The 27,918-nt window shown below is 38.9% G+C and overlaps 1 protein-coding gene and 1 long non-coding RNA gene across 3 annotated transcripts; one reads left to right on the top strand and one right to left on the bottom strand.

The window, feature by feature from the left end:
- Positions 1-8,655: 8,655 nt before the first annotated feature.
- LOC123707981 lies at positions 8,656-10,524 on the bottom strand. The gene is made up of 2 exons (XR_006753564.1): positions 10,393-10,524; positions 8,656-8,875 (listed from the first exon to the last, which is right to left on the bottom strand). It is a non-coding gene; the product is annotated as an uncharacterized LOC123707981 (long non-coding RNA).
- On the top strand, positions 10,094-26,169 carry LOC123707980 (sodium-independent sulfate anion transporter-like). Of its 2 annotated transcripts, XM_045658371.1 has the most exons (12): positions 10,094-10,296; positions 10,853-11,030; positions 12,033-12,228; positions 12,305-12,525; positions 13,083-13,257; positions 16,771-16,935; positions 21,872-22,033; positions 22,518-22,658; positions 24,226-24,371; positions 24,444-24,695; positions 25,466-25,610; positions 25,869-26,169. In XM_045658371.1, the coding sequence occupies exons 1-12, from the start codon at positions 10,277-10,279 to the stop codon at positions 25,916-25,918; spliced, it is 1,851 nt and encodes a 616-aa protein (XP_045514327.1). In that variant the 5' UTR covers positions 10,094-10,276; the 3' UTR covers positions 25,919-26,169. The 2 variants fall into 2 exon arrangements, with proteins under 2 accessions (XP_045514327.1, XP_045514328.1); XM_045658372.1 differs by lacking the exons at positions 10,094-10,296; positions 10,853-11,030 and adding an exon at positions 11,318-11,359.
- The last annotated feature ends 1,749 nt before the right edge of the window (positions 26,170-27,918 follow it).

Genomic DNA, 27,918 nt, shown 5'->3' with positions numbered 1-27,918 from the left:
CGGACAATTATGAGATGGATAATGATATCCATCGATTAACAAGAAAAACAGTCGAGGAAATGACCAGCAGTCTGCGGGGAAGTAGTGCTGATGAAGTGCCAATCACAATGGCGGAGCTCATCGGCACTGCTCGAAGCTTCAACCCGAGGAAGGCTCCGGGGGCTGACGGACTCACCGCCGATATCTGCTGCGCAGCTATCACGGCGAACCCGGAGGTTCCCCTGGCCATCTTCAATAAATGCCTCGAAGTGGGATGCTTCCCTGACCTATGGAAGGAATGCACTATAGTGGTACTGAGGAAGCCAGGAAAGGAGGACTACGCGGCCGCCAAATCATACCGTCCAAGAGGCCTCCTGCCAGTCATGGGGAAGATACTAGAAAAGGTAAAGATAAACAGAATCAGACACAGCCTACTCCCCAGGATGAGCAGGAGGCAGTACGGCTTCATGCCGGGAAAGAGCACGGAAGATGCCCTCTTCGATATCCTGACCAAAGCGAGGAGGCACATTAAAAACAAAGAAATAGTGCTGATGGTGTCGCTGGATATCGAGGGGGCTTTCGACAACGCTTGGTGGCCAGCGATCAAGTACCAACTAGCGAAGAAAGACTGTCCCAAGCAACTAAGGCTGGTAGTGGAAGACTACTTCAAAGGCAGGAAAGTGGTGGTCCGCTACGCAAACAGAGAGCATGTGAGGCAACCGGAAAAGGGATGCATCCAAGGCTCGATTAGCGGCCCCACTTTCTGGAACATCTTGCTCGACCCACTACTGGTCGAATTAGAAGAAGATGGGACATACGCACAGGCTTTCGCAGACGATGTGGTGCTGATGTTCAGCGGAACGGATACGCACTCCATCGAAAACCGAGCAAACGTTGCCCTCGAGTATGTGAGGAAGTGGGGTATCGAGAATAAGCTCAACTTCGTGCCACAAAAAACCAAAGCAATGGTCCTGACGAAAAGGTTGAAGTTCGATACCCCAAAAAGCAGAATGAATGGACAAGACATAGACATAGAGAAGGAAATAAAACTACTGGGACTGACTATAGACGAAGGGCTAACGTTTAACAAGCACGTGCAAAATGTCACGAGAAAAGCGGCAGACATACATAAAAAAGTAGCTAGAATGGTGAAGCTGGAATGGGGAATGACGGGAGACATGGTACACCAAGTATACCAAGCTGTCATAGAGCCGATAGTTTCATACGCGTCGGCAGCCTGGGCACCATCAGTCAACTGTGTACAAGGAAAAAGCTGGAGACGGTGTAGAGGGCCTTTGCACAAAAAATTGCAAAAACATATAGGACGGCATCGCTAAATTCCGCGACGCTATTGGCGGGGATGCTGCCCCTCGACCTCAGGGTGGAAGAAGCCGCCGCAATGTTTGAGGCCAGGAGGGGGTCGTCTCCGTTCTTACGCGAAGGAGACCGGATTGAGCGAGCCGTACCTGCACTAGAACAACCCCATCCCGCGGAAAAACCGGAGATAAGCTTCGCCATCATCAATGACCCCGGCCAATTACAAAACGACGACAACACAACCATATACACGGACGGAAGCAAGACGGAGCGAGGAGTGGGAGTCGCCTGGACAAAATGGGAAATGGGAGAACGGTAGAGAGATAAAGTGGAAGAAAATAAAGATGGCCCCTTACTGCACCGTTTATCAAGCAGAGCTGGCAGCTCTCGTTGGTGCAGTAAGGGAGGCGGCGATGGGGGGTACTAACGTGAACATCTGCAGTGACTCGAGGTCCTCGCTCGAAGCCATCGCGGGTGGACGCTCTCGAAATCCCCGAGTCGTCGAGATCCGCCGACAACTAGTGGAGAGCCGAAGAAACGGCCAAAATATAAAACTACACTGGGTGAAGGCGCACGTTGGCACAGAGGGGAATGAGAGGGCGGACGACCTCGCGAGGGCCACGGCGAATACCTCAAAGGTCAAAGCAGTCCACGTGGAGTACCCGCTATCGCACATAAAGAAGGAAGTGAGAAGAAAGACGTTAGAAGAGTAGGACCGGCGGTACAAAGAGGGATTAAACGGAGGAACAACAAAACTGTTCCTAAAAAACATCACAGAGGCACACAAAAACATAAGAAAAGGAAGATTCAGTCCTGAAATGACACAGGTCCTCACAGGCCATGGGCCCTTTGCTGGGTACCTGTGCCGTTTCAAACTAAAAGAGTCGCCTGACTGCGAATGTGACAGTGGGATGGAACAATCTATCCCTCACCTATTAACGGAGTGCCCAATTTTTGCCTCCTCCAGGTGCGACCTGGAACAAATGACTGGCATGTCGCTTAGTCTCCAGGGACTGCCTGACATGCTAGCTTGTCACAGGACGCACCTGGAGGCTTTTTGCCAAAAAAATACAAGGAGAACTTCTAAGTTCAATGAAAGTAAAGCCAGGGCGGGGACCGCGAGGCGGCCGGCGCCCACTTGCTAATGGGTATTGTGAGAATACTCACGGATAAGTGAAATCCGCCCGCCTCGCGGGCCACGTCTCGCTATAGGAAGGACTGTAAGAAATTAGATATAAGTAGGCTAAGACTGTGATAATTTTGTGTTAAATCCTAATAAAAAATTGAGTTGTGTTGTTAATCATTAAGAGGATAATACTAAACATTCCAAGCTAATCGGGGAGGAAATATGAAAGCCTGCATAGTGACACGACCTCACATCGATGCAATGCTACTCACACAATACTCTACCGACAACCTGGCCATCATCTCCATACCCACTCGCACCCCTACACTATACGTAGCATCTGTTTACATAGAGCCAGAAACAGACAACAATGACACACTCAACTCACTAGAACACTTTAGCATCCAACACCCTCACGCGTCAATCGTGGTCTGCGGTGACTTCAACGCATGGCATTCACTTTGGGGCGGAGGCCGCTACCCGCGCAGTAATAGACGGGGCCATGACCTGGTCGATCTAATGAGTTCCTCGGATTTGCACCTGTGCAATGTGGGTCACACACCCACTTTCGAAACCATCACACACGGCCGCCCTCGCTTTTCCATTATCGATCTAACCCTCTGTACAACACCCTATTAGACAAAATAACACACTGGGAGGTCACGCCTCACCTGTTCCCATCCACTCAACACAACATAATCACATTCGAAATTAAACAGCTAAATTCGCCAACCGTGACACTCAACCATAGCACCTTTTATATCGCACTAAAAATGCAAACTGGCATACATTCAAGGAAAATCTACTCTCTAAATTCACCAACAATCAAATCATGGACACCGACTTCCTCAACGTTTCACCCGCCGAACTAGATTCGATCATAGAAAGCACTACACGCATCATTAACGACGCCTGTACAGAGTCATTTCCTGTCAAAACCGGTAAACACACGAGCAAAGCCCCCTTCTGGAATGATCGCCTAGAGCACCTCAAAACTAAATGCATTCAATTGCACCGGACCTTGCATCGCACAACACGAGCACACAACACACCCTCACCCGATGTTATTGAAAAGTACAGGGAAATAAAAGAGCACTATGCGTCAGAGATGCGCCGGGCCTCGACAGGCAGCTTTCGGGCTTTCTGCGAGGCTCAGGGCAAGGACGACGCATGATCCGTCACAAACAAACTTTTAAAAGATAAAGCCAGCAGCATACACCCAGGTACACAAACAAAAAGACTCACCTACAACGCACACATCTTACAACTTCTAAATCCCAACCAATTCGGTTTCACGGAGCAGACAAGCACCGTACAAGCCATACAACAAGCCATCAGCACTGTCACAACAGCTAAGAACAACGGTCAGCTAGCAATAGGTGTATCACTTGATATTAAAGCAGCTTTCGACAATGCGTGGTGGCCCGCCGTCTATGACGGGCTTCGCCGCATTGGATGTCCCCTAAACATTTTTAAAATAATCCAAAGCTACCTCCGCGATAGAAAAGTCACTTTGCGACTCGGCAACACCACCATCACAAAACACACCAAGAAAGGATGCGGCCAAGGTTCAGCCTGCGGGCCTATCCTATGGAACATCATTCTCAACAACCTTCTCAATACAACCATTCCGGAAGGCTGCTCCCTACAGGCATACGCAGACGACGTCCTGCTTATTAGCACGGCTAAAGACGCCAAAACACTTGAACACATCACAAACTCGGCATTGGAAACTATCCGCACAGCGTCAAGCTCCGCTTCGGTCCAGACAAAACACAGTGTATCGCGTTCACCAAAGCCGCGACCCTCAGTCGAATAGTTTTCAATGGCGTCCCACTCAACTATAGCAACTCAATAAAATATCTAGGCTTAATCATAGACAGCAAACTCAATTTTAACGAACACCTTAATTACATCCTAGGGAAGGCAATAAAAATATTCCACAAAATAATAATTTACACCAAACCGACTTGGGGCCCTCACCCCGACAACATTAGACTCATCTACCAAAGGGTCATCGAACCCATCATAACGTACGCCTCGGGTATCTGGGGCCACATTGCTTCTAAGAAATATGTCAGGAAACGTCTCAATAATACACAAAGGCTCTTCGCCGTAAAAATAATTAGAGAATTTCGCACAATTTCCACCTGCGCGGCCACGGCTTTAGCACAAATCACGCCGCTAGACCTCAAGGTCCTAGAGACCGCTGAGCTAGAACTAGCCCGAATCAATAGAACCAGCGATAGGATTCCCTCGGACATCCCGCTAGAAACACCTCTACCGTTCCAGGAGCTCCTTCACCCGGCGCATAGGATACCTATCGACACTTTAGCGCTATTACAGTAATAGAAACCTTTTTTTTATGTTTATTTGTATAACGTTAATTTAATTTAATTTTTTTAAGTACTGAGACTCCACGTCATATTGGACCTCATAAACATGTTAAACTCACAACAATGTATAATTTTCAACAAATAGATAACTTTGTATTATATCACTTTTATTTTTAAGAACATTCGTCTGAGTGACAAACCTTGTAAAGATGCAAGGAACAAAGGCGGTATAAAATAGCCACTTTTTCCTTAAAATATACGTATCTTGAAGATTGACCTCGAGGCCTAGGGCAGAACAGATAGCAAGCCCTTTGGCGTAACGGGGTTCCCGGCGCCACCCGCGGGTGCAAGCGCGGAAGAAGGCGCGGAAGAAGCGCGGATGGTCATGGTGCAGATCGACGTTCCTCACGTAGAAGACTTAGGCCTAGATACTTTAATGAGATAAACCTTTCTGAAGTTAATCGTAATAAATAAGATAAGTATAATAGGAAATGTAAAACTAGCAAAATACCGATATTACAAATTTGATTTCTGGGAAAAGTTATTGTTGACCCCACTGCTATCCACTATATACAAATATTATTTTATCTTTATAAATGAACGTTTCTACAAGGTTTAGTAAGGCTTAAAATAATGCATCATTATAGTAGTGTACTTTTTGTAAATAAAAAAGAACATTTTTATTATAACATTACTATTGCACTATTACAATGGCCTCTGCTTTTGGTGTAAAAAATCTCAATATTGCCTTTTGCCTCCGAGAACTCATCAGCAAACCTATCGATATCAAATGCACTCGCGAAGTAATTGTAAAAACTTTCAAAGGCAGCTTTTAATGATATATAAATGCTACAATAATACACAAAGTTGTACTTACTTGCTTTTTAAAAAGAACGTGTATCTGTAACGTTAAAGGCATCACCTTTTGTAGCTTCGCCGAGGCATTTTAGATGCGTTTGTTAATTTTTATTGTCTTACCTCAGCTTGTGTCGCTTGCTCTTCTGCCTGATTGATCGCGCAAGTCGCTCTAATACCAGATTTAAACTTGTCAATATTAGAACTCTTGTCAACTTTGTACACCTGAGTTGCTTAAAAAGTCAGTCAAAATGTTAAGTCAATTAGAATGGAGTACATCACGTATATTAAGAAATACTTACCGACGGCCAAAAAGGTCACGATGAGTACTTTCTTCATAATAGTATCCATGACTCTATGCGTCAGTGTACAGGCCTAAGTCACGACATAAATGAACAACAGTTTTTATACAAATAGTAAAACTTGTTCAAACAAGTGATGTTCATCATTAACCCTATGTCACCTATATCTCCTTCCAAATTGTGAAGATAATTTTATCAATTGGTCTTTTATACATATATTGGATTAATTCAGTCATCGGTTCTATATTCAGTCGGAAGACAGTCCCTATGTCGTCCCATAGGATAGGATGTTTGGAAACTAAATGGGACGGGACATCAACGAAAAGTTTTAATAAACATATACATAATATATATTGGCTGTCAAATATGTATGCTATTTGAATGAGGTGTCAATAGAACTGTATGCGATATTTTGATAGATGGAACAAATGGATTATTATGTGGATTTAGAACAACGATTGAATGCTGGGAATAGAATAAATAGATCTTCGCATTTCTTTATGTGTTGGCAAGATATCTCAGACCAGGCTCGTCCACAGTCAGCTTTCACATAAGCCAATGCCATCAGTGGCAATATCTGTGAACATGAGAAAGCGCTCTACAAAAGAAGCAGTGAGCTATATCCAGATCAATATTACCTGATTGAATAAATATCTAACATATTGTTAGGTGAAACTATTCAACGTTAGCAAACTTTTCTTTTGTTTTTCAAGGGACTTCAGGGTTTTCTTTAATAGTAACACTGCACAAAATAAGTTGTGAAGTGAATATCTCGAAATCGTTTCGCTGTTTTTTTTTTCATTTACAAAAGTTCAGTGTTTTAATTAATGTAATTAGTTCTTACTGAAAAGAGAGCAAGACTGCAAAAGAACTAATTGTGCTGTATAATCATCAATTACGAAGAGACTCCAGTGCAAAATTGACTTTTTTTGCGTTATGATATCAGCATATTAACGAGATAGAGACTTCCTGTGCTATATTGACGCTTTTGTGTTGTACTTTGCTAAAACATGGTAGGGAAAAGAAGTGTAAAATGCTCAAAATGCGGCATATTGTGATATTCACAAGATTTTTAATAAAATTGTTACCAAGTAGTTGTTTCATTTCTCTTCATGAAAATTAAAATTATTCCTTAAAATTCTGTACTTGCATACCATTTTCAGTTCTCGCGCTGCACCATAGTACCGATGGCAATTACTGGAGCGCTGGTGTAACTATTTTTTTACTATGAAGTTGTTGTTCTTCGCTAGAAGTAACAGTGTTCTGTGGACTCGACTGGCCGTACATAGGGGACTGCTTATCTGTTCGCCGGGTATCGAATCGAATAATAATTTGACTCTCATAAGTGATTGTATGCCGGTAGCGGCAGTTGTTATCAATTAAGTTATTAACAGTTCCCTCTAACGATACGATATCACACTGGTGAAACACCACGACAATTTTATTAAACAAATGAAACGAAGTGTCGTAAGTGTCTTACTGAACCTATCTTACATTGTTTCAAATAAACGCCGAAAGATGTCACTGTAATAAAACTTTTGAACCTTTGTATTTATCAAATAGTCAAACACCAATTTTTATTTATATAATGTTATGACAACCTGGCTTGACGACTATTCGGAAACATAAGGACTGTCTAACGAAATCCATGAATACATGTTTGATAACTTCGACTTGTAAAATTTGTTTGTTTTATACTTTTTAGTCAATATTTAAGTCGGTTCCATTTTATAGTATGCTGCGTGATTTCCGCTTTATATCCAAGTTATTTCTGGCTAAAATCATCATGCTCCTACAAGTTCTGAACTGAAAAGATACTCTAGCAGACCCAATGCTATGGCTATGTTTTACTAGTAGCAAAATGGGCATCGATTTAAAGTTATAACATGTAAACACTTGTTACGCAATTCCAAGATGGAACAGAGTCACTTTCGCTATTGCGGAAAGTTTAAAGATCTAATCATTTCGACAAACTGTCTGTGTCAAAAGCATGTCGTCAAGATATTCTAACTCGAGTTTATCGACTTTATTTAAATCGATTAATTATGCCATTTTTAAGCCTTAATTGTGAGCGTTGCGTTTCCTAGATACCTTTCATTGTTATCAAGGCCTTTGACATTGACCATGAATATAAATGCAATGGACTGTCATTAATATTAACTGAATAGTTTCAATAAATAACATTTGTCGCCACTGTTGTTCCATGATATTAGAATTTAAGTGGCATATAAAATATATAATATAGTAAGAAAATAAAGTGAAATAATAGAACATCAGGTATATCAAATGAACAATAGGTTTATTGGGATTGGTCACAGATGAGGACGACCTTTTCGTCCATTGTTATTTGTTCCGGAGGCCGATCGAATACAACTGGCGCATGATAACGATATAATCGATTTACCTTGTTTGCCAAATATTTTTTTTTAAGTTTTCCTTTTAATATACTATACGAAAAATTTACCATCGAAAAGAATTCTAAGACATATTTTAATATGTAATATGTAAAATATTTTCTTTCTTGACAAGAACTAAAGACGCGTTGACAATGATGTCTATTATCATTAAACTCGTATAAAAAGGCTTTAATAAATATTCAATTCTTCATTTCGATTTCAGTTTGATCTTTTACATATGAACTTGTAATATTAAAGTAAAAAGCAATAGTTATTAATAAATTAATTTAAAGCTGTTTATTAATCTTTATTTATATATTATTAAACAAAATGAATACAATAACTGCAAAACGTATTAATTCATTATTACAGTACATACTTACAGTCTGTGTAAGCTACAAAATCAAATGAGTAAAACCTGAGATTTAAAAATTTGACCTAATTTTGTAGAAGAGATTACTCTCATAGTGAAGCCAGCCACCACTTGACACCCAATATCCGGGTGATCCATTGTTCGGCTCATTGCGCATTCTGGACCTCACGCCTCATCTAACCTCGAAGCGCCTGAAAACATGTATGAAACGTCCCTGTACTTTGTTAATACAATCAAATGTATCTTTAAAACATCTTAACGTACTTTTTACTACACATTATTATTGAAATAAAAACGTATTATGTTAACGTTTTTACTGTTGAGATGAGTGTAGTACTAACTTAAAAGTTAAGATGTTTGTTTTGTTTATATGTTTGAAGTCATATGGAAAAACCATTTTGATCTTAATGATGACGGTTTTTTTGTCTGTCAATAGTTTTTCTTGTATTTTGTTCTATTTGTTTTTCTTTTAATCATTAATCTTGAAAACGTGAATACACATTACGATATGTGAATGCTCGTCATTGTTATTGGTCGTTATGACGCGTAAAATTATTACAAAAGGAGATTTTATAAAGTTAAGTTTAAAAACGCGATATTCTTAACCGGGTGAATATTTTTTAGCCATTGTTAATACTCTGGAAGACACACTTCTTAAAGTCTTGGTGTGCTTGCAAATCTCGAAAAGCCGGCAACGCACTAGCCTACTGACATTGGGAGTGTCTATGGTATAAATATATAATATTTCATCATCAGGCCCAACAATACCACCATCTTCCATGACTAGGAGCTTCAGTCGTGTCACCTAAATAACTACGAAAACCCTGAGAACCTTGTGAGCACTCTGTTGATGTTATCATAAATATTATATCCAAATATTTACTTATATACGTAATATTTGGCCTTGCCACTGTTTGCTTATATCATTATTGGATTTTAAATGTGTGATTTAGTATGAATTGTTTAATAGTCCTCCGAAGAATACAGAATTTATATAAAACAATAGTAAAGAAAATGTTTGCATATATTTTCTTGAAGGCTTTTCCGGGAGGAAATATACTATTATCCGCAACACTGCCCATCATTCAGAAAAGTTGTGGTTTAAAATGTGGTTTATTTTAAAAGGTTTCGTTGTTACCAGTAAAGATAAAAGTTAAATACTACATTTTAATAAAGTTTTAATCTTATTTATTTCTGCCCCAAACTCCAATATATACCAATTAAATGGGATGTTTACAAACATAAATGTTGTTTATACTTGGCATCGAATTCGACTGAGCAAATGCGTGGTAAGATGGTCAGCTGTATTTGAAAAATTCATAACATTATGTGCTTAGGGCATAATAGGAAAATTTAATTGAAAACGTGATGTCATACTCGTAACAAGCAACGAAAACAGTTCGCGCCAAGACACTAACCAAAGCGCAGCTAAAAAGTTAACATTGCCACGCAGGCGCTGTAGTCGACACTTTTAGCGCGGGAAAGTACTTTTTGACTAATATGAATATTTAGAAAGTGTCTAATCTTAAAACAGAGCTTTTTAAAATAAAGTGTCTGATAAAAAGTGTGTTTTTCTTGGAACTAGATTTTTAATGTGTTTTTGTTTGGACAGGTATGTGTTTGGACTATTATTACAATCTACTATTCGCTTATTATTATTCTATTTGTACGAAAGAAAAGGGTGTTAACACGAGTTAAATATACAAACCGTTGCATAGAATCCAATTGGTTAGTTTTCCACAAGTTTTCCTCGACAAGTACCAAAGAAGTAATGACTAGTAACAGAAAAAATTTAATCGGACTAAATATCGTTTATAATCAAATTAAATTTATTAAAAATAATAAAATATTTATTTATATATTATGGATGTAATACTTATATATAATTCAATGGGAATAAATATAAATTTACAGAGTTCAATTTATTTTCACATAATGTAGACTTTATCACAAATGGCATTAAATATTAAACGAACTAGGGAAATAATAAATTACTTTTTTGCAATTCTATTCCTCGTCATACGCATCTCGTACAATATAAGACTCGGCGCATGGGCAGATTCTTTTCGTCTCTACGTGAATTATTTTTCTATACAGTAGTAAAGAAAAGACATGTCGATTTGCTCGCGCCTTCTTCCCCGCTAAGAGAAAAATAATACATATTACAGCATGCTTTGGAAGTTGAATCCGAGGAGATTTGTCGAGTGCGTATTCCCGATATTGAAATGGTCGCGCCATTACGATCTACGGACTGCTCTGGGAGATCTAATCGCCGGAGTCACGGTCGCTCTCACCCTAATACCCCAGTCCATCGCGTATGCGTCACTGGCTGGTTTTGAACCGCAGGTATGGCAAGCACATAACGACCCACTCGAGTTTTAACTGTTTCACAAAAACATGCTAAATGTAGCTGAAGTTTATTGTATGGGACTAATAAAATAGACTCAATTTAAAACCAATTTTCATGAATATTTTCTAAAAACATAATTTACAATTATGAAATCAGCTCCTTGCAATATGCATGACAAAGTAATTGAAATGAGAAGTGAAATGTCTACACAATCGGTTAATAGTAGCAATACAAGATATTTATTGCTGGTAATTTCGTATACAGTAGTATTGTTCTCGTCCGAAAATGTAAACGTGTGTTTTGTAATTCTCACCTTGATTCTATTGTAAATATTATTTAATGATTGATATTTATAACATTGCCTGTATAATTATCTAATTACTGTCGATGTCAAAGTGCGTAACTATCCAACGCTATTGTATAACACAAAATACGTTAAAATTTCTTATTGTAGTAAAAACTGGCCGATAAATCCTTCACTAACATTATCAGCGTGAAAGTGAAATTGCTAAAGTAAATTAACAGCCAAACTTTTATTACTGTCTTTGGCATAAGGAGTAATATTACGTCTTTCGAATCCATAATTTTCGAAACTGACTCAGACCTCGATCAATGACTAAAATGAGAGTCCATAACGGTGTTTTTATCATAAGCGTAATATCTTAGAAAATAATTGACCTACTTTTTGTTATCAGGAACGTAACAGGTTTTCAATAAAATATTGCAAAACATCAATATTAAATGTATTATCGCAGGTACAGGGTCAGTGTTCTCGATATAACGTCCTTTTATCGGAATTAGATTTATAAAATATGACTCAAGATATTACTCAACAATCTTTTATATGCCTTTACTTGAAAAGAACTTCGCACTGAATAATCGAGTAGACAGTAATTCTATTGTATCCTCACTATTAATAAATAATGGCATTTGCGACTCAGCATTTCAAAGCCAATCGCTTTGAGATTTTAGTTAAAACCGTTAATGTGTAATTTCAGTATGGCTTGTATGCGTCACTGGTGGGTGGCTTCGTGTACGGCGTTATGGGCACCATCCCACAGATTAACGTCGGCCCCACGGCTCTGCTCTCTCTACTCACCTTCACCTACACCAATGGCACCAACCCTGACTTTGCTGTGCTGCTCTGTTTCGTTGGCGGCATGGTGACCCTCGTCGCTGGCATTGCGCAACTCGGTTAAGCAAGTTGCACTTACTTTATTTCAAATGTCAATGTATTAACCATTTTATTTTATTTTAATTATATTTTCAGGATTCTTGGTGGACTTTGTATCGACTCCAGTAGTGTCAGGCTTTACATCGGCCGCCGCGGTGACCATAGCCTCTTCGCAGATAAAAGGACTTTTAGGGCTGCGTTTCGACGCCGAAAGCTTTACGTCGACCTGGCGAGCCGTATTCCAGAACATCGCAAACGCGCGATTGAATGACACGCTGCTGGGTCTGTCCTGTTGTGTCTTGTTAACGGGAATGAAGGTGAGCGTCGGTTTTAGGTATAGTGTCAATTGTTTGTGAGTTGTATTTTATTATTATTAACATAGTTTTTGTCCGATTTCCAGTAAAAACAAGTATATTGCTTAGTATCTCTCTGAATACCGGTTTGTCTTAAAGTGACACTAAGAGCCAACTTATTAAACAATCTGCGGTCGTTCCAGCTATATTTTTCCCGGCCAAAGTATATTTGTATAAACTTTGACATTTTCAACATCTTGTTAGGCTATGTGCTCGTTCAAATCGCCACTTTTGCAATTGTTTCACTTCATAAAACAATAATAACATTGATCAGACATTGAGATCCAACCCTATAAGGGATGTTACCCAAGAAAAAAGATCCCATATTGCGCTCGTTGAGCAACAGCTATCAACGATTACGAAACAATGAACGCTTTGAAGATGGACGTGCTTTGTCGAGCTTTTCGTAGATGTTGTGAAGCTCACCTTTATTTTATATTATATAGACATACATCTCTCGAGTCGATATTGAGAATTTAAATGAAGTAGTTGATCGAATTACTTTAGCGAAAATCTTTCAGGCCCTAAAGCACATTTCAATCGATGAATCGAAGGACGAGAAGAGCAATGGGCGGACGATGATAAAACGAGGGATTTGGGCCGCAAGTGTGTCGCGGAACGCCTTGACGGTGGTCGCAGCGGCAGCGCTCGCCTTCTGTCTTCATCGGGACAAGGATCATCCGTTCCTACTTACCGGTGTGTGATTCGTCTGTAGTAAATATGCCGGTGAAACGCATTCATGTCCCGGCTGCAATGTTTCGGTTATATTTGGTTGGTTGGTTATATTCGCAAAATATTTGTTAATATAGCAGAGATGCAATTGTAGAAGGCTCATTAAACCATAAATTGCGTTAAGTGATGTAAAAGCGGAAACGTCAATTTGCTCACAATCGCCTCAATCGCTCACAAACGCTGGATGTCAGACGACGTATTTCGATTATTTGAACAAAAACTTAATTTATGAATGACATAAATACCTTCGGCTACTATGTTATGAATGAAATTCCTTGATGGTTATTAACGTATATGGTTATATTTTTGTGTAACAGTGTTGGAAAGTTGGTATATTAATTTATTAGCTTTTTAAATCTTAAATACGATTTACTGTTGATTGAAAAAACTGACAACTTTTATTTCCGCTAATATTTATGATAGTGCATGGTATTTAAAACTATTTTGGCTATATTTATTGTTTTCACATACACTTTGGATTTCCAAAAATAACATTAACGCCTGAATCATTTTAGGAGCAATCGAACTAGACTAGCATAGTATGTAAGAAGAAGATTATGTGTTTGTTTATATTGTAAAATTTCAACTAAGCATCAACGTCGATAAAAAGTATCAAAGCCAAAATAACTTTATTCATATAAGTAAACAAGTACGTTTATAAGCGTTAGAAAAGAAGTTAAATCAATAAAATAAAAATACCTAAATAAAATATGTTTATTATAGAATATAAGAAACAGGTAGCGAAGACACCCTACTCTTCGGCAAAGAAGACAGAGTGATGTCTTAGAAAACCTGACAATTCATTTACAAAACTGATGTAGAAACAGTGCAACTATCTTGTTTCAGTCTTCCGAGCTTGCATAGCCCACCGATATATGTATCCTTTGAAATGGAGGGAAGTAAAAATCATATTCATCCCAAAACCAGGCAGAGAGGACTATACCCAAGCGAAATCCTGCAGGCCCATAAGCCTCACTTCATTATTCCTAAAAACGATGGAGAGGCTGGGAGACCTGGAGATACGTAGCCGGGTATCGCTATCCAAATTCCTGCTTCCAAATAAACATGATTCATCACTCCACAACGTCATGTTTCGCATTGGCAACTCTCTGAAGCAGTCAACCCTTGGTACATTTTGATAGATTGACATCGAAGGCGCCTTTGACACAACAAATTTCACGAGTATAACTAGAGCACTAGGAACATGTGGAGCTTGGTGGCCGCAAATTAGAGTCCGACTGACACAAGAACAATGCCCATTAAAACTAAGAAAAGTAATAAATAGTTACCTACATGAAAGACAAATAAAATTAACCTACGCTGGTCACACGGTTGAAAAAGTAACTAACATAGCCTGCGTTCAGGGTTCGATAGGGGGACAAACAATGTGGAATCTAATATTGGACCCACACCTACAGGACTTGCGAAATGGTGGTGAGTACGTCCAGGCTTTTGCGGATGACATCGTTTTGATAGCGGAAGGAGAGACCGGTAGTGAGATCCAGCAGAACCTCAACCTAACATTAAACCGTATACATAGATGGGGTATCCTAAATAAACTAAAATTTGCGCCACACAAGACCAAGGCTATGGTGGTGACGCGCAAACTGAAGTATGACACCCCACGGCTAAATATGAATAATGTACCGGATCAATGCGCGAAGATCGAATAGGGACTAAAGCAGCAAATTATCGCGACCGCGTACACTGCCGTTATTGAACCAATCATAATGTATGCGGCCGCGGTGTGGGCACCCGCGACAAATAAAAACATCTGCAAAGGGGCTTTGCCCAAAAATTGCAAACACCCCTACTGGCCGGGATACTCTTGACCTCCGTATTCAGGAAGCCTTATAGCTGCCTTATACGAGATAAAACCCCCCTGGTCAGCGCGGAAATACTAATATGAAGGAGGGCGAAAAATTTGAGAAGAGAATGCAATACGTAGATCTCCCACACCCGGCGAAACAAACGAAACTTAACTCCAAGATGCTCATAATTTCGGAAGAAATCGAAAGACACGGCGGCACACAAATCTGTACGGACGGCAGCAAAACAAGTATAGTAGTGGGTGCCGCTTGGTCTGAATGGAAATAAATAAACCGTAACTGCTTACAGGACATGTTAATAAAGCACAGATCGTGCCTGGAACGGTTCTGCGAAAAAAATATTAAATATTTAAAGGAGGCAAACAAAACCGAAAGAGCGGGTCTCGCGAGGAATTGCGCCCCGGCTCGCCCATGAATATTGTAAATAAAAATATTACCGATGCAGGCGGGGTATTTCGCGACGCGTAGCCCGCCATTCGTGAATTTGTCAAATTAATTAAATGTATCTTGTTTTTATTTTGGAAAAAATGTGAGATAGAAAGTCCCTGGACACTATGGCTGGAGAGTAGAGTGTTATAAATTTAAAAAAGGAGGTGTCTTATAACCGCTACTGTGGAACCTCGAAGTTAACGAGTTATTACAGAACTCAACGCTGGCAATCTCAACACAGTGGGATAATCGGACGACATAACTATTTTAATATCGGGGAGCTTTGAAAGCACCTTATGTGACCTCATGAGAAGGGCTTTCAAAGTGATTGAGAGATCTATCAGTCAACCCATCCAAATCAGAATTAATAATCTTTACAATATCGTAGATTTATGAGAAGAAGCCTGTGAAGGCAGAGATAAAAGAGCCTCTGGGATTTTATTAAAGAAAAGTATCCCTTTTCTTAAAAAAGAATTACTTACTTTAGATAGTCTCCGAGTTTTAACATTGTGCGTATGTTCCATTCTAGTAAACTTATCACTATTTTTGTATACAAACATAATATTTTCATAAACATATTGCAAGGGAAAGGTAAGTATATTAATTTCCTTTAATTTTTTCTCAGAGATTCCCTACATTTTAAATTATGGATTGCACGAATAGCTTTCTTCTGCAGGATGAAAATAATTTCGACATCAGCAGCATGACTTACTAGTTGATTAAGTATAGTTTTTTCAAACATTTTACTACAAGTATGTACATTCGGACATATTACCTGCTTTAAATAATAAAATTACTTTACTATGTTTCATTAGATCGGGATACTCGCCACTTTCTAGCCCCCCCATATATGTATAGCTAGATGGGCAATTACATCAATTATACTACTAATTACTTTTACAGAAATACCCCAAAGAATAGTATTATTAATGTCTATGGTTTTAAATATCTTAACTAAATCGTTATAATTCTAAATTTACGCTAGAACACTAGACCTTAAATGGATTCGATTAGAGATTTTCTCATAAATTTCATGACAGGACATGTTCTATTTTCTTTTCTATTTCTATTCTATTTTCTCTTACTTTTACTGTATAACCTCAAAATGCCCCGAATTCTTTAAATGCCGATAAGAAAGTTACTTCTTTTGTGATCTCTGCTGTGATGTTTCAGGGTTGATTATATTTTTTGTGTGACGGCATGATTGAATTTAATGCAGGCCACATAACAGCGGGTCTGCCACACCCTCGAGTACCAGCTTTTCAAACTACAGTTGGTAACGGTACGGTGTATGCCGGTGGAATGTTAGCTCACCTTGGAAGTGGAATGCTAGTAGTCCCACTAGTTGGAATCATTTCTAACGTAGCCATCGCTAAAGCCTTCTGTAAGTATAAATTGTATAATTGGACAATTTAGCAAGCTTTGATTTTATTTCGTTATAATAATAAAAAATTAAGCCTTTGTAGGGGTATTTATATATATACTATATAGTTGTGTGCGTAGTTTTATAAGGACAATGTAACAACACAGAGGGACAGTCTGTACTTAGCGATTGACGCGTAAGCACGTCAAATAAAGATGTCAATCACAATCGCATTGTTTCCTTTGGAGCCATCCGGGTAGTCACCCGGAGGCAAACATACCCCGGCATCCCCCACATCTACATTGGTGACCCCGACTACACAAGCAACCTCGACGGCACAAGAAACCCAGACTTCGAAATTCAGACGATAGGATGGCATTGCCACAATCGCACGCGACGGCTACGCAAGAAATCGCAGCGGTGACGTCAGTCACCTCTCGGATTCCTGATTTCTGGACAGATCAGCCCCGTGTATGGTTTGTCAGGGCGGAATCCGTGCTGTTACCACAAAAGATGGGAGATGATACTAAATTCAACATCGTGGTGTCGAAATTGGGAAAGGATGTGATACAACAAATCACAGACATCCTTTTCTCACCTCCCGAACAAGACAAATATGGAGCTCTTAAGAAGAAGCTGCTGGACATTTTTGAGGAATCAGAAACGAGGCAGCTGCAGAAGCTCATCAGCGAGATGGACTTGGGAGAACAGAAACCGTCTCAGTTGTTACGCAGGATGAAGGACCTGGCTCGGGAGAAGCTTCCGGACGATACTCTCCGTATTTTGTGGCAGACGCATTTACCGCAAGCAGTCCGTGCAGTTCTGGCAGTCACGGAAACCAAGAACCTGGATCAACTGGCCAACGTCGCAGACAAGGTAGCAGAATCCATCCAGCCACCTCAATTGGCGGAGGTCAAGACAAGTGGCGGTCTTCGGCAAGACCAGGACAACGACGTGCATGCGGCCATCGCGGAGCTGAGCCACAAGTTCGACCAGTTACTGAAGAGCCGTACATCATCTCGCCCGCCCTATAGAGGTAACAGCCGTGGGCAGCGACGGCGTTCGCAGTCCCGTGCGCCGAGTGATTGGGTATGTTTTTACCATTACCGTTTCAAAGACCGTGCTACCAAATGTGTGCCCCCTTGCGCTTTTAAGAAGGGAAACCCCTAGAGGTGCAGGTCACGGAGGCGGATGCCTGCACCATCGCCCCAGCACAACGCCTATGCATCTTGGACAGTAATAGTGGATATAATTTTTTAATAGATACCGGCGCAAACGTATCCGTCATTCCAGTAGATAAAAACAGTGCCAGATCAAAATGTAGTGATTTTAAGTTATATGCTGCTAATGGTACGGTTATTAATACTTTTGGTTCAAAAATGTTAGTTGTAAATTTTAAGTTAAGGAGGGCATTTCGTTGGAATTTTATTATAGCCGATGTGAAACAGGCAATTATTGGAGCTGATTTTTTAACACATTTTGGGTTATTGGTAGATTTAAAGTTCCGGAAATTAATAGATAAATTAACTAATTTTAATTCCTTGGCATCCATAGTTAACACTAGTTGCTCTAGTTTAAATACTATTAATAAAGATCACCCGTACCGTGATGTCATAAATAAGTTTCCTAACATTACTAAACCATGCAATTTTAACGATCCGCCGTCACATGACGTATATCACTATATAGAGACGACGGGTTCTCCTGTCCATTCCCGCGCTCGACAATTAGCACCCGACAAGTATAAAAAAGTTAAGGAGGAATTTCGAATAATGCAGGAGTTAGGGATTTGTAGGCCTTCTAAGAGTTGTTGGTCTAGTCCGTTACACGTAGTACCCAAGAAGAATGGGGAAATACGTCCTTGCGGCGACTTTAGACAATTAAATGCGATCACGAAGCCAGATAGGTATTCTTTACCGCGTATCCGTGATTTTGCATATATTTTAGAAGGGAAGTCAATTATGTCCCGAATTGATGTAGTTCGAGCCTACCACGGAGTTCCTATATTTCCAGAGCATATTGAGAAAACAGCGATCACTACTCCTTTCGGGTTATTCGAGTTTCCTCGCATGACATTCGGGTTGCGTAATGCTGCACAAACATATCAACGTTTTATGAGTCATACAGTACTAAGTGGTTTAGATTTCTTATTTACGTATATAGACGATGTACTTATTGCTAGTTCGTCCGTTGAAGAACATAAAAAACATTTAGAGTTAGTGTTTGAGCGTTTCAATAAATACGGTATATCGATAAATTTAAGTAAATGTAGTTTTGGTCAGACAAAGTTAGAATTCTTAGGATACGAGGTGTCTCTGGATGGTATTAAGCCGTTAGAACATAAAATAGAAGCCATTAAAAATTTCCCGAAACCTAAAACGATAGAACAATTACGCCGATTTTTAGGTATGCTTAATTTTTATAGGGCGCATATTCCAAATGCAGTTACACAGCAAATAGTTTTAAATCGTTATTTGCATAACGCGAAGAAGCGTGATAAAACTAGTATAGTTTGGACACCTGAGGCTGACGAAGCATTCGAGCAGTGCAAACTTAGCTTGCAAAACGCAGCGATGTTAGCGCATCCGCGAACCGATATACCTATCTCTCTCGTCGTAGACGCATCAAATATCGCCATCGGAGGCGTTTTGCAACAGTATATTGACAACAGTTGGAAACCTTTAGGATACTTTTCTCAGAAATTGAGTGAGGCTCAGAGGAAATATTCTACTTTCGACAGAGAACTTTTAGCTATTTATTTATCTATTCGTTATTTTCAGGATGTCATAGAAGGAAGAGAGCTTATAGTATATACCGATCATAAGCCCTTAACTTACGCATTTAATAAAACTAAATGCGAGAAAGAGCTACCGAGGCGTGTTAGGCAGTTAGCGTATATTAGTGAGTTTACTACAGATATTCGTTTCGTTACTGGCAGTAATAATACTGTGGCAGATTCGCTGTCACGCATTGAGACTTTGTACTGTCCGAATGTTCTAGATTATGAAAAAATTGCCGAATCGCAATTAACCGACGAGTATGCAAGTGAACTGTGGTGCAATGATAATTTTAAAAAAGTATTTGTACCTACATGTAATAAAAGAATTTATTGTGATTTTTCGTCAAATGTAGCGAGGCCATATATACCTAGCGAGTTCAGACGAACAGTTTTTAATAGCATACACAATATTAGTCACCCGGGCATTCGAGCCACCCGGAAGTTAATAACGGAAAAGTTCTTTTGGCCAAAAATGAATTCTGACATCAATCTTTGGGCCAAAACGTGTATCAGTTGTCAGCGAGCTAAAGTAGACCGGCATTCGATGACCGGAGTGGGCAGGTTCCCGCATGCCGATCGTTTCGAGCATGTGCACATAGATTTAGTAGGTCCTTTGCCTATTACTGAAGACGGATTTAAATATTGTTTAACCTTGATAGACCGTTGTACGCGATGGCCCGAGGCTTTGCCATTGCGGGATATGAACGCGGAGACGGTTGCTAGAGCCTTATATGAAAACTGGATATGCCGTTATGGTTGTCCAATAAGGCTCACGAGCGATCAAGGTCGTCAGTTCGAAAGTTCGTTATTTAGGGAACTCATGAACTTATTAGGTATAAACAGAATCCGAACAACTAGTTACCACCCGCAGGCTAACGGAGCGGTGGAGCGCTGGCACAGGACATTGAAGGCAGCCCTAATGGCTCGATTGTCAAATAAGTCATGGGTCGAAGAGCTGCCTACAGTCTTATTAGGGTTACGAGCAGCTCAGCGGACCGACTCTGGCGTGTCAGCTGCTGAATTGACCTTCGGGCGTACTCTTAGATTACCAGGTGATTTTTACGATTCTTCTACGCAGGTAGGGTCTGCAGAGCCCCAACGATTAGTAGAGGGTATCCGAAAGCATATAAAATCGTTAAAATCCGTCCCGAAATCGCATAGTAATTCCCGTCCATATTTCGTGCATCCCGATTTAAAAGATGCAGAATTTGTATTTATCAGAGACGATTCGGTGCGCAAGCCGTTGAAACCGCCATACGATGGTCCATATCGAGTTATTAAGAGAGGTCCCAAAGTATTTGTCATACAATTTCCTAATCGTACAGCTAGTATATCTATAGATAGATTGAAGCCCGCTTATGTGTTGCCGGAGTTAGAATCTCAGAAAAACATCGAACCGGCACCTCTAGTTCAAATGCCCGATGTTGAACCCAGCATAGAAGTCGAACCCAAGCCTGTTAAAAAGACGCGTTCGGGACGTGTTATTAAAAAGCCGGTACGATTCGCGAATTAAAGCTAAGCGCTCAGTTTTAGCTATGCTATGCCAAGCTAATTACAAAATGCTATGTTTAGATTAAGTATTTTTGCTTAAGTTATAGCTAGCGATGTAAGATATTGTTACGATACTGCACTGTAGCGTTTACTTTATGGACATACGTAAGTAGGTTAGTTTTTTGCAATGTGAACCATGAAGACTGTGTCGATGGCGATGCCGCCTACCGATAAGGCACAGGCAATGCAACCTACAGTGCAGTACGCGTGATTGCTCGAAGTTATTACTAGATTGTGTTGTAGAATTGTGTGTTATGAATTCTTGTATAACTGTGTATTTAAGAAACATATTTTTTTTTTTGTAAAAGGGGGGAGTAGTTGTAGGGGTATTTATATATATACTATATAGTTGTGTGCGTAGTTTTATAAGGACAATGTAACAACACAGAGGGACAGTCTGTACTTAGCGATTGACGCGTAAGCACGTCAAATAAAGATGTCAATCACAATCGCATTGTTTCCTTTGGAGCCATCCGGGTAGTCACCCGGAGGCAAACATACCCCGGCATCCCCCACATCTACACCTTAAAGCCCATTTGACCATTCCAGTCTTTTAAAATTGAAATAATTTTATAACTATTCTCAAGTCAATAACACTTTAGTAACTTTTACTTCACTGAATTCCAGCGAAAGGCAAAGCCCTAGACGCGACACGTGAAATAGTGGCGCTAGGACTGTGCAACATCGCCGGATCTTTTTTCAACTCGTTCCCGGTCAACGGATCGTTCACTCGCAGTGCGGTCAGCGATGCCTCCGGAGTGGCCACTCCTGCTGCCGGCTTCTACACGGGTGAGAACTTTTCCTTTTATGTACTATTTCGTCGGTTGGCAGAGACTAAAAGGCCCGTTCTATATTAAATTAATTTAATCAAATCTCGTTGAACGTTGTGATGTTAAGAACTGAAGTTATTAGCCAAATGTACTTTTATATGAGTGTAAAACATAACGCTACGAAGTTGCCGTTAAATGGGTCGAAAGGAATATAATTCACGTGGAAATAAGTGTTCTCTATGCGGAAACGAGGCCGAGAAGTCAACATAAATCAAAAAGTTCTCAACATACTGTCGCATGGCTTTTGAATTGTTGATACACTAATCTTGTTTTCAACTATCCTAGCATTTTGAGTTTGCTATTTAATTAATAGGAGTACTTGCGAGAGAACGAGTATTTTTTCATTATAACTTATATATTACTTAAAAGTTAGTATATCGAACTCCCGTTTGAACCTTCGATTTCTACGAAACTAAAAGTAAAATGGCGCGTATTTACTGCAGGTTTTATCGTACTTCTGACGCTGACTCTGCTGACTCCGTACTTCTACTTCATCCCTCGCGCGGCCTTGGCGGCGGTCATCACGTGTGCCGTGCTGCATATGGTGGAATTTCAAATCGTCAAGAAATTGTGGAAAACAAATAGTGAGTCAAGTTTGAAACAAAATGAAAGGAAATTATTACTTTAATATATTATCGCTAGTATTTAGTTAACACGTATGTCCAGTATTCTCACATCAACTCTTTATTGAGATAAATAGAATTATGAAAAATAAAAAGACTTTAAGGTATGAAATAGTTCAAGAAAATTGTTCCCAATCACTAGTTGGAAAGGTCTTTTGATTATTGCACCGGGTCAGTAAGTAGAATCTTACTTAACGCCACTGACTCGGCTGCTCCAATTAGTGGCGTCATTATAAAGGCATTTTATGATTCGCAATTTAGTGCCTGATCAACCGTCGTGATGACGTTTTCGAAGACGGACCTATGATATGCTCTGCATTCGTTTTAGAAGAAAACCAAAGCCGAGAACCCTTGCTCTTGTTCGAAGAATTCTGTATCTATTGTCTGATCATGTTTTTCCTTATATCAGCGTGTGTCAGCTTTTGCGCTACACACACGCTGATATTTTTCCTTAAATTTTCTTACTAATTCAGTAAATCTTATTACAAAAATGAAATATCTATAACAATCCACTTCGGTGCTAATCTCAGTACATATCCGGGAATAAAGTCCCACGGGAGGATGACATCGCTTACTCTCACTGAATCAAACGTCATTGTGACATCGTTTTTTTGAAGATTTCTTTCTTGTGGACAACCTTTATGTATTAATTCCAATGTTGTATTCGTGAACTAAATGACGAGCTTAAAAGTATCGATAAACCACATTCTGAATAATATCTAAAGCACGTCCATCCCACGCCCTTTTGAGAGAGAGTTTCGTATTGCTTTGAAATCTATCTGGATGCTCGATTTAAACGCATTCATACCGACACGAGCTGCAGCCCTCGAGCGAAGTTCCCTATTGTTTGCACTACGAACTTTCCTCACTAGTCCTACTGCAAGTTGTTCGGAGTTATGAGATTACGATTTAATAATTAATATTCTGAATTTTATCAAAACAATTAATTAAGGCCCACCTTCAAAAGAATTATAGGTTACTCACGAATTTTGGGTGATATTTAAAAAAATTAAATTTATATGACGTATAACAGAAGTTTTGAAAACTATGTTATGGAACAGTGGCACAACAATGAATGCTCTGTCTTTAATAAATTTTTATAACGTGATCCGAGAATCATTCACCATCTTATTCTAATTCGTCTTGTATTTTATTAAATATTTAGATCAATTGAGATATTGTGACTGATACAAATGATATTTAAATATTACGTCAATTTTTAAAGCTTTAGAGTTTATAACATATATACATATGTTCATTATGTATAAAGATTAATAATTTAGAAGTTACATTAAACCTTTCTTGGTAACTTTGAAAGTGTAAAACAGTTTAGTACGTATCACGATGCGCCGTTATACGTGAACCGACGTTTGGTTGTTCGTAGGTCTTTATCTAATTAAATATTATATTTAATTTAATATTAATATTAACTTAAATCTCAATCTAAATGAGAAACATTGTAGGAACACAAACGTACAATATTTAGACAGCGTTTTCTCTCGTGTCTTATTAAAACTGTTCAATGCAGAGCTAGACTTGCTTCCATTAACGAGCACCTTCGTAAGCTGCCTGGCGCTGGGGATCGAGGTGGGTCTGGGCTGTGGAGTAGCCGTCGACGTGTTGCTGCTGCTCTACTATCAGTCACGTCCACGCCTCCAACTGCGATACGTTCAAGTTAGTCGATACGTCGTATATCACCTTAGGTTCAACGGTAAAACTAATCTTAATTATATTGGTCAATTTCAGGAAGGGTCGCTTCCGCCTCACTACGAGATGCATCCCGTTGGCGGTTTGCACTTCGCGAGTGCTGAAAGAGTTCGATCAGAGTTAATGGCTCTTAAAGTCGATCGTCAGACAAAGATTACGAGAGTAGAGGTCGTCACGCCCGATGCCATATTGACAAACGGTGGCGCTGGGCCGGAGCCGCCCAAACTTCCGCCCAACTTGCTCATCGTTTATTGTGACGCACTCAGCCGCCTCGACTACACATTCCTACAGGTAAAATTGTATCGATAATCTGCCTCCGTGCGTACATAGTACATCGTCGACTAGGAAGATATTCTACTAAATTTAATTATCAATGACACAATGAATGAATGATGAACCTATATCATATAATTAAATAATTTATAATTGAGAGCTTTTGCAGTAATGGCGAAATGGTGAAATGTTAAGTTAATACCTTCAACGTAAATAACTAAAAACTTCAATAATCGAAATAAAAAATTATTGCGAATTAATTACCTTAACATAAGATTGTCGCATCTTATATTAAGGTAATTAATTCGCAACAAAATGTTATCCTAAACAAGAGTCTGCTGGATTTAAATAATGTTCAAATGTTGTAGACGAGAAATCCGCGAGTAAAATTAGCATAACATTTAAAGCAAATGTTCGACAACAATGTCATTCTGAAGTGGATACAATGTTTACGAGAAATATCTGATAAAAAATCAAAAGTAAGAGAAGGTCGTCTTCGTCTCGGACGGAAGAGCGTAATATTACTGAATCGTGGCGGTTCCGAGTCAAAGTATTTCTTATTTATTCTTGACCAACACAGCAATTTAATTCAGCATCTCTTATAAGACCATACTATAAAAGTGGTGCTTACTGGCACCGAGAGCGGTTTTGATTTATTGGAATTTATTTTGAAACTTGACATTAAGCAATAAATAAAAGCTTTACACAATTCATCAGTTTTCACTATAAGTTGATATAATTAATGATTTTCGCAATTAAATAATAGTATAAACTAAATAAACTTGCAGAGCATGAAGATGATGGTAGAAGAATGGTCCCGTGAGGGACACGTTATCTGGTGCGGAGCTCAGCCCAAAGTCAGAGAGCAGCTGGAGGCTGCCATTCGCACGCCCTTGTTCTGCTCGTACGATCAGTTAACAGCTGTCATAATAGGTGAATATTGCGCGCTCTTAATCCATCAAACGAGAAATATAACTGATTTCATCTTTTGTAAATACTTCACCTTCAACAAGTCGAACTTCTCGTATCAGCACTCCTGTTGGTCTGTTTACTGTACAATGGAATTAGCCTAGATATTCACGCGTTTAACTATAACACATTCTTTATCACTTATTTATTTGGCCAACAAAATTGTTATGCCTTTATTTAATAACGCACACGCAAATTTATTCATAAATTTTTTTTTCGCAGGATTATCATCCGTCACTCACGTCGGTAACGTAAGCGACACGCAGTTATAGTTAAAGTTGTGTGATAGATATTTATTCTTATTTTACCTCATGGGTACCTAAGAAATATTAGAATATAAGATATTTTGAAAATACTGAGACATACATACAAATAGTGCAGATAACACTTAGTTAAATATCATCATCTGCTGACTTTAAAGTAACTCTTACATTTTACTATTTAATTAAATCATAATATTTATTGATTTAAATAAATAACACTTTAATTATTAATATATTAAAGAATGATTACTCGATTATTTTGCTGATTAATGTAATAAAATACTTATTATATTGAAACTGTGATACTCTTTTAATACAATAAAAATATAAATGAATATAACTATTTTTCTTTCTCTGTAATGATTCTGTTTGTAAGGTTTTTATTCTCTATTACATACATTATTAAAATGTTAAGAGATAAATTAACGAATTTAGTTTAAGATGTAAGAATTAAGCATAATCATGGAGTTGTTTCCTGTAATCTACAAACAGAATAAGTACTCTTTGCTCACCTGACGTTGCTTGTGAAATACATTTTAAGTAATTTCAATGGCTGGTTAATAATCACCTTAGTATTAATACATTTTTGTGCACGATAAAGGCAATCAATATAGAAATAATCAATCTGATTGATTGGATATCCATTGGATCAATCTCGGATGATGAGAAACCAGGATGTATACGACCATCGAACCAGCTTGTAAAGATGCAAACTATTCCTTAAGTGAACATAATATGAACAAATAAATACGGAGTAAGGGACACCAGTCGGCCATTTCAATCAACAAACGACGCCATCGAAGATTTGTCGGCCCCTCGTAAAGTGTTCGTCTGAAATGGGATAACTTTGCAAAGGTATCTTATTTTCAAAATCCTCACGAACGATGACGCTGCATTTATGAAACTAAACGAATGGAGCGTTTACTGAACTGTGTGTAGAGTTATGTGAGTGAGTGATCTGCGATATTGACAGTATAAAAAAATAAACAAAAGAAGTTAGTAGTATAGTAGTAGTAGCCTTCCTTGTTTGAAGCAATCTAAGTAATCAATAATTTGTGTAGTATTTTTTGTTTAAATGAAACTAATGGAGTTTTATTGATGGTGGTGGCTGAGATGGATTGATTAAACATATATTAATGCTGGAATGGAGTCGTGTGACTTTTGCTCAGACTTTTTCTTTGTTTTTTTTATATCTAATCTATAAGATTACACCAATTATAACCTATTATTGAAATTATTTGACTGCCTCACTACGAAACTGTGGACGAGTTTCACAAAAATGAAAAACGATAATGAATAAATAGAATACATTGTTGGCCTCCACCCCTAACTCCTATATGATATAGAGAAAATGTCTTTGTTTCGTGTTCACAAAACGTTTCACAAATAACATTTTATAGACAATACATGGTTTCGGTCGAGCCGGAAGATTGCAGCTATGCTTTAGTTCTTTTCACGTCATGTTATTCCCGTTTTCACATTGTACAGAGGTTTTTATCATGTACCTACACGTTTCGTGCTGCGGCCGACAATTGTTTTAGGCGAGCTCCGGATATTCAACCTATTTCAAAATTGTATGCTGCTAAATTGAGGAAAAAAGACGTTATAACGAGCTGCTTGTCATTGTATCCGAGGCGAAACGTGGATTCAATTCTTTGTATTTCAATGAATATATTATCAAACACTTTTGTGTTTGGACGCTAGTTAGATCGTTTATTTATTTAGCTGCGCCATTCAAAGATTGGAGACAAATAAGGTTGACCAGCTTCTGTAATATCGAGTAAAAGAAAGCCCTTATGGTGCCTGAGCAGCCTTCATTAAAACAGCAAGTGACTGCTCATACTTTTGATCTAAAAGTGTTTTATTCTTTATTCGGCGTAAGTGGGATTAATGTTGCGTGGCGTATGTAGCAACTGCTCTTTGTGGAAGCATTGTGGAAGTTGTGATGACTATCATAACAGTTTGCTTCATAATTTACGAGAAAGTAAAAGTTAGTATTCGAGTTCCGT

The sequence above is a fragment of the Pieris brassicae genome, chromosome 4 (assembly GCF_905147105.1).
Source record: "Pieris brassicae chromosome 4, ilPieBrab1.1, whole genome shotgun sequence".
NCBI lineage: Eukaryota > Metazoa > Arthropoda > Insecta > Lepidoptera > Pieridae > Pieris > Pieris brassicae.
The sequence above is the reverse complement of the archived record's forward strand: the minus strand, read 5'-3'. Positions and strand labels throughout refer to the sequence as shown.

Coding starts and splice junctions, on each gene's coding strand:
- LOC123707980 (XM_045658371.1), top strand. CDS start 10,277: ATGTGTTTTTGTTTGGACAG. Junction 12,526..13,082: donor TCTTGTTAACGGGAATGAAG/GTGAGCGTCGGT, acceptor AAAATCTTTCAG/GCCCTAAAGCACATTTCAAT. Junction 25,611..25,868: donor GTTAACAGCTGTCATAATAG/GTGAATATTGCG, acceptor TTTTTTTCGCAG/GATTATCATCCGTCACTCAC.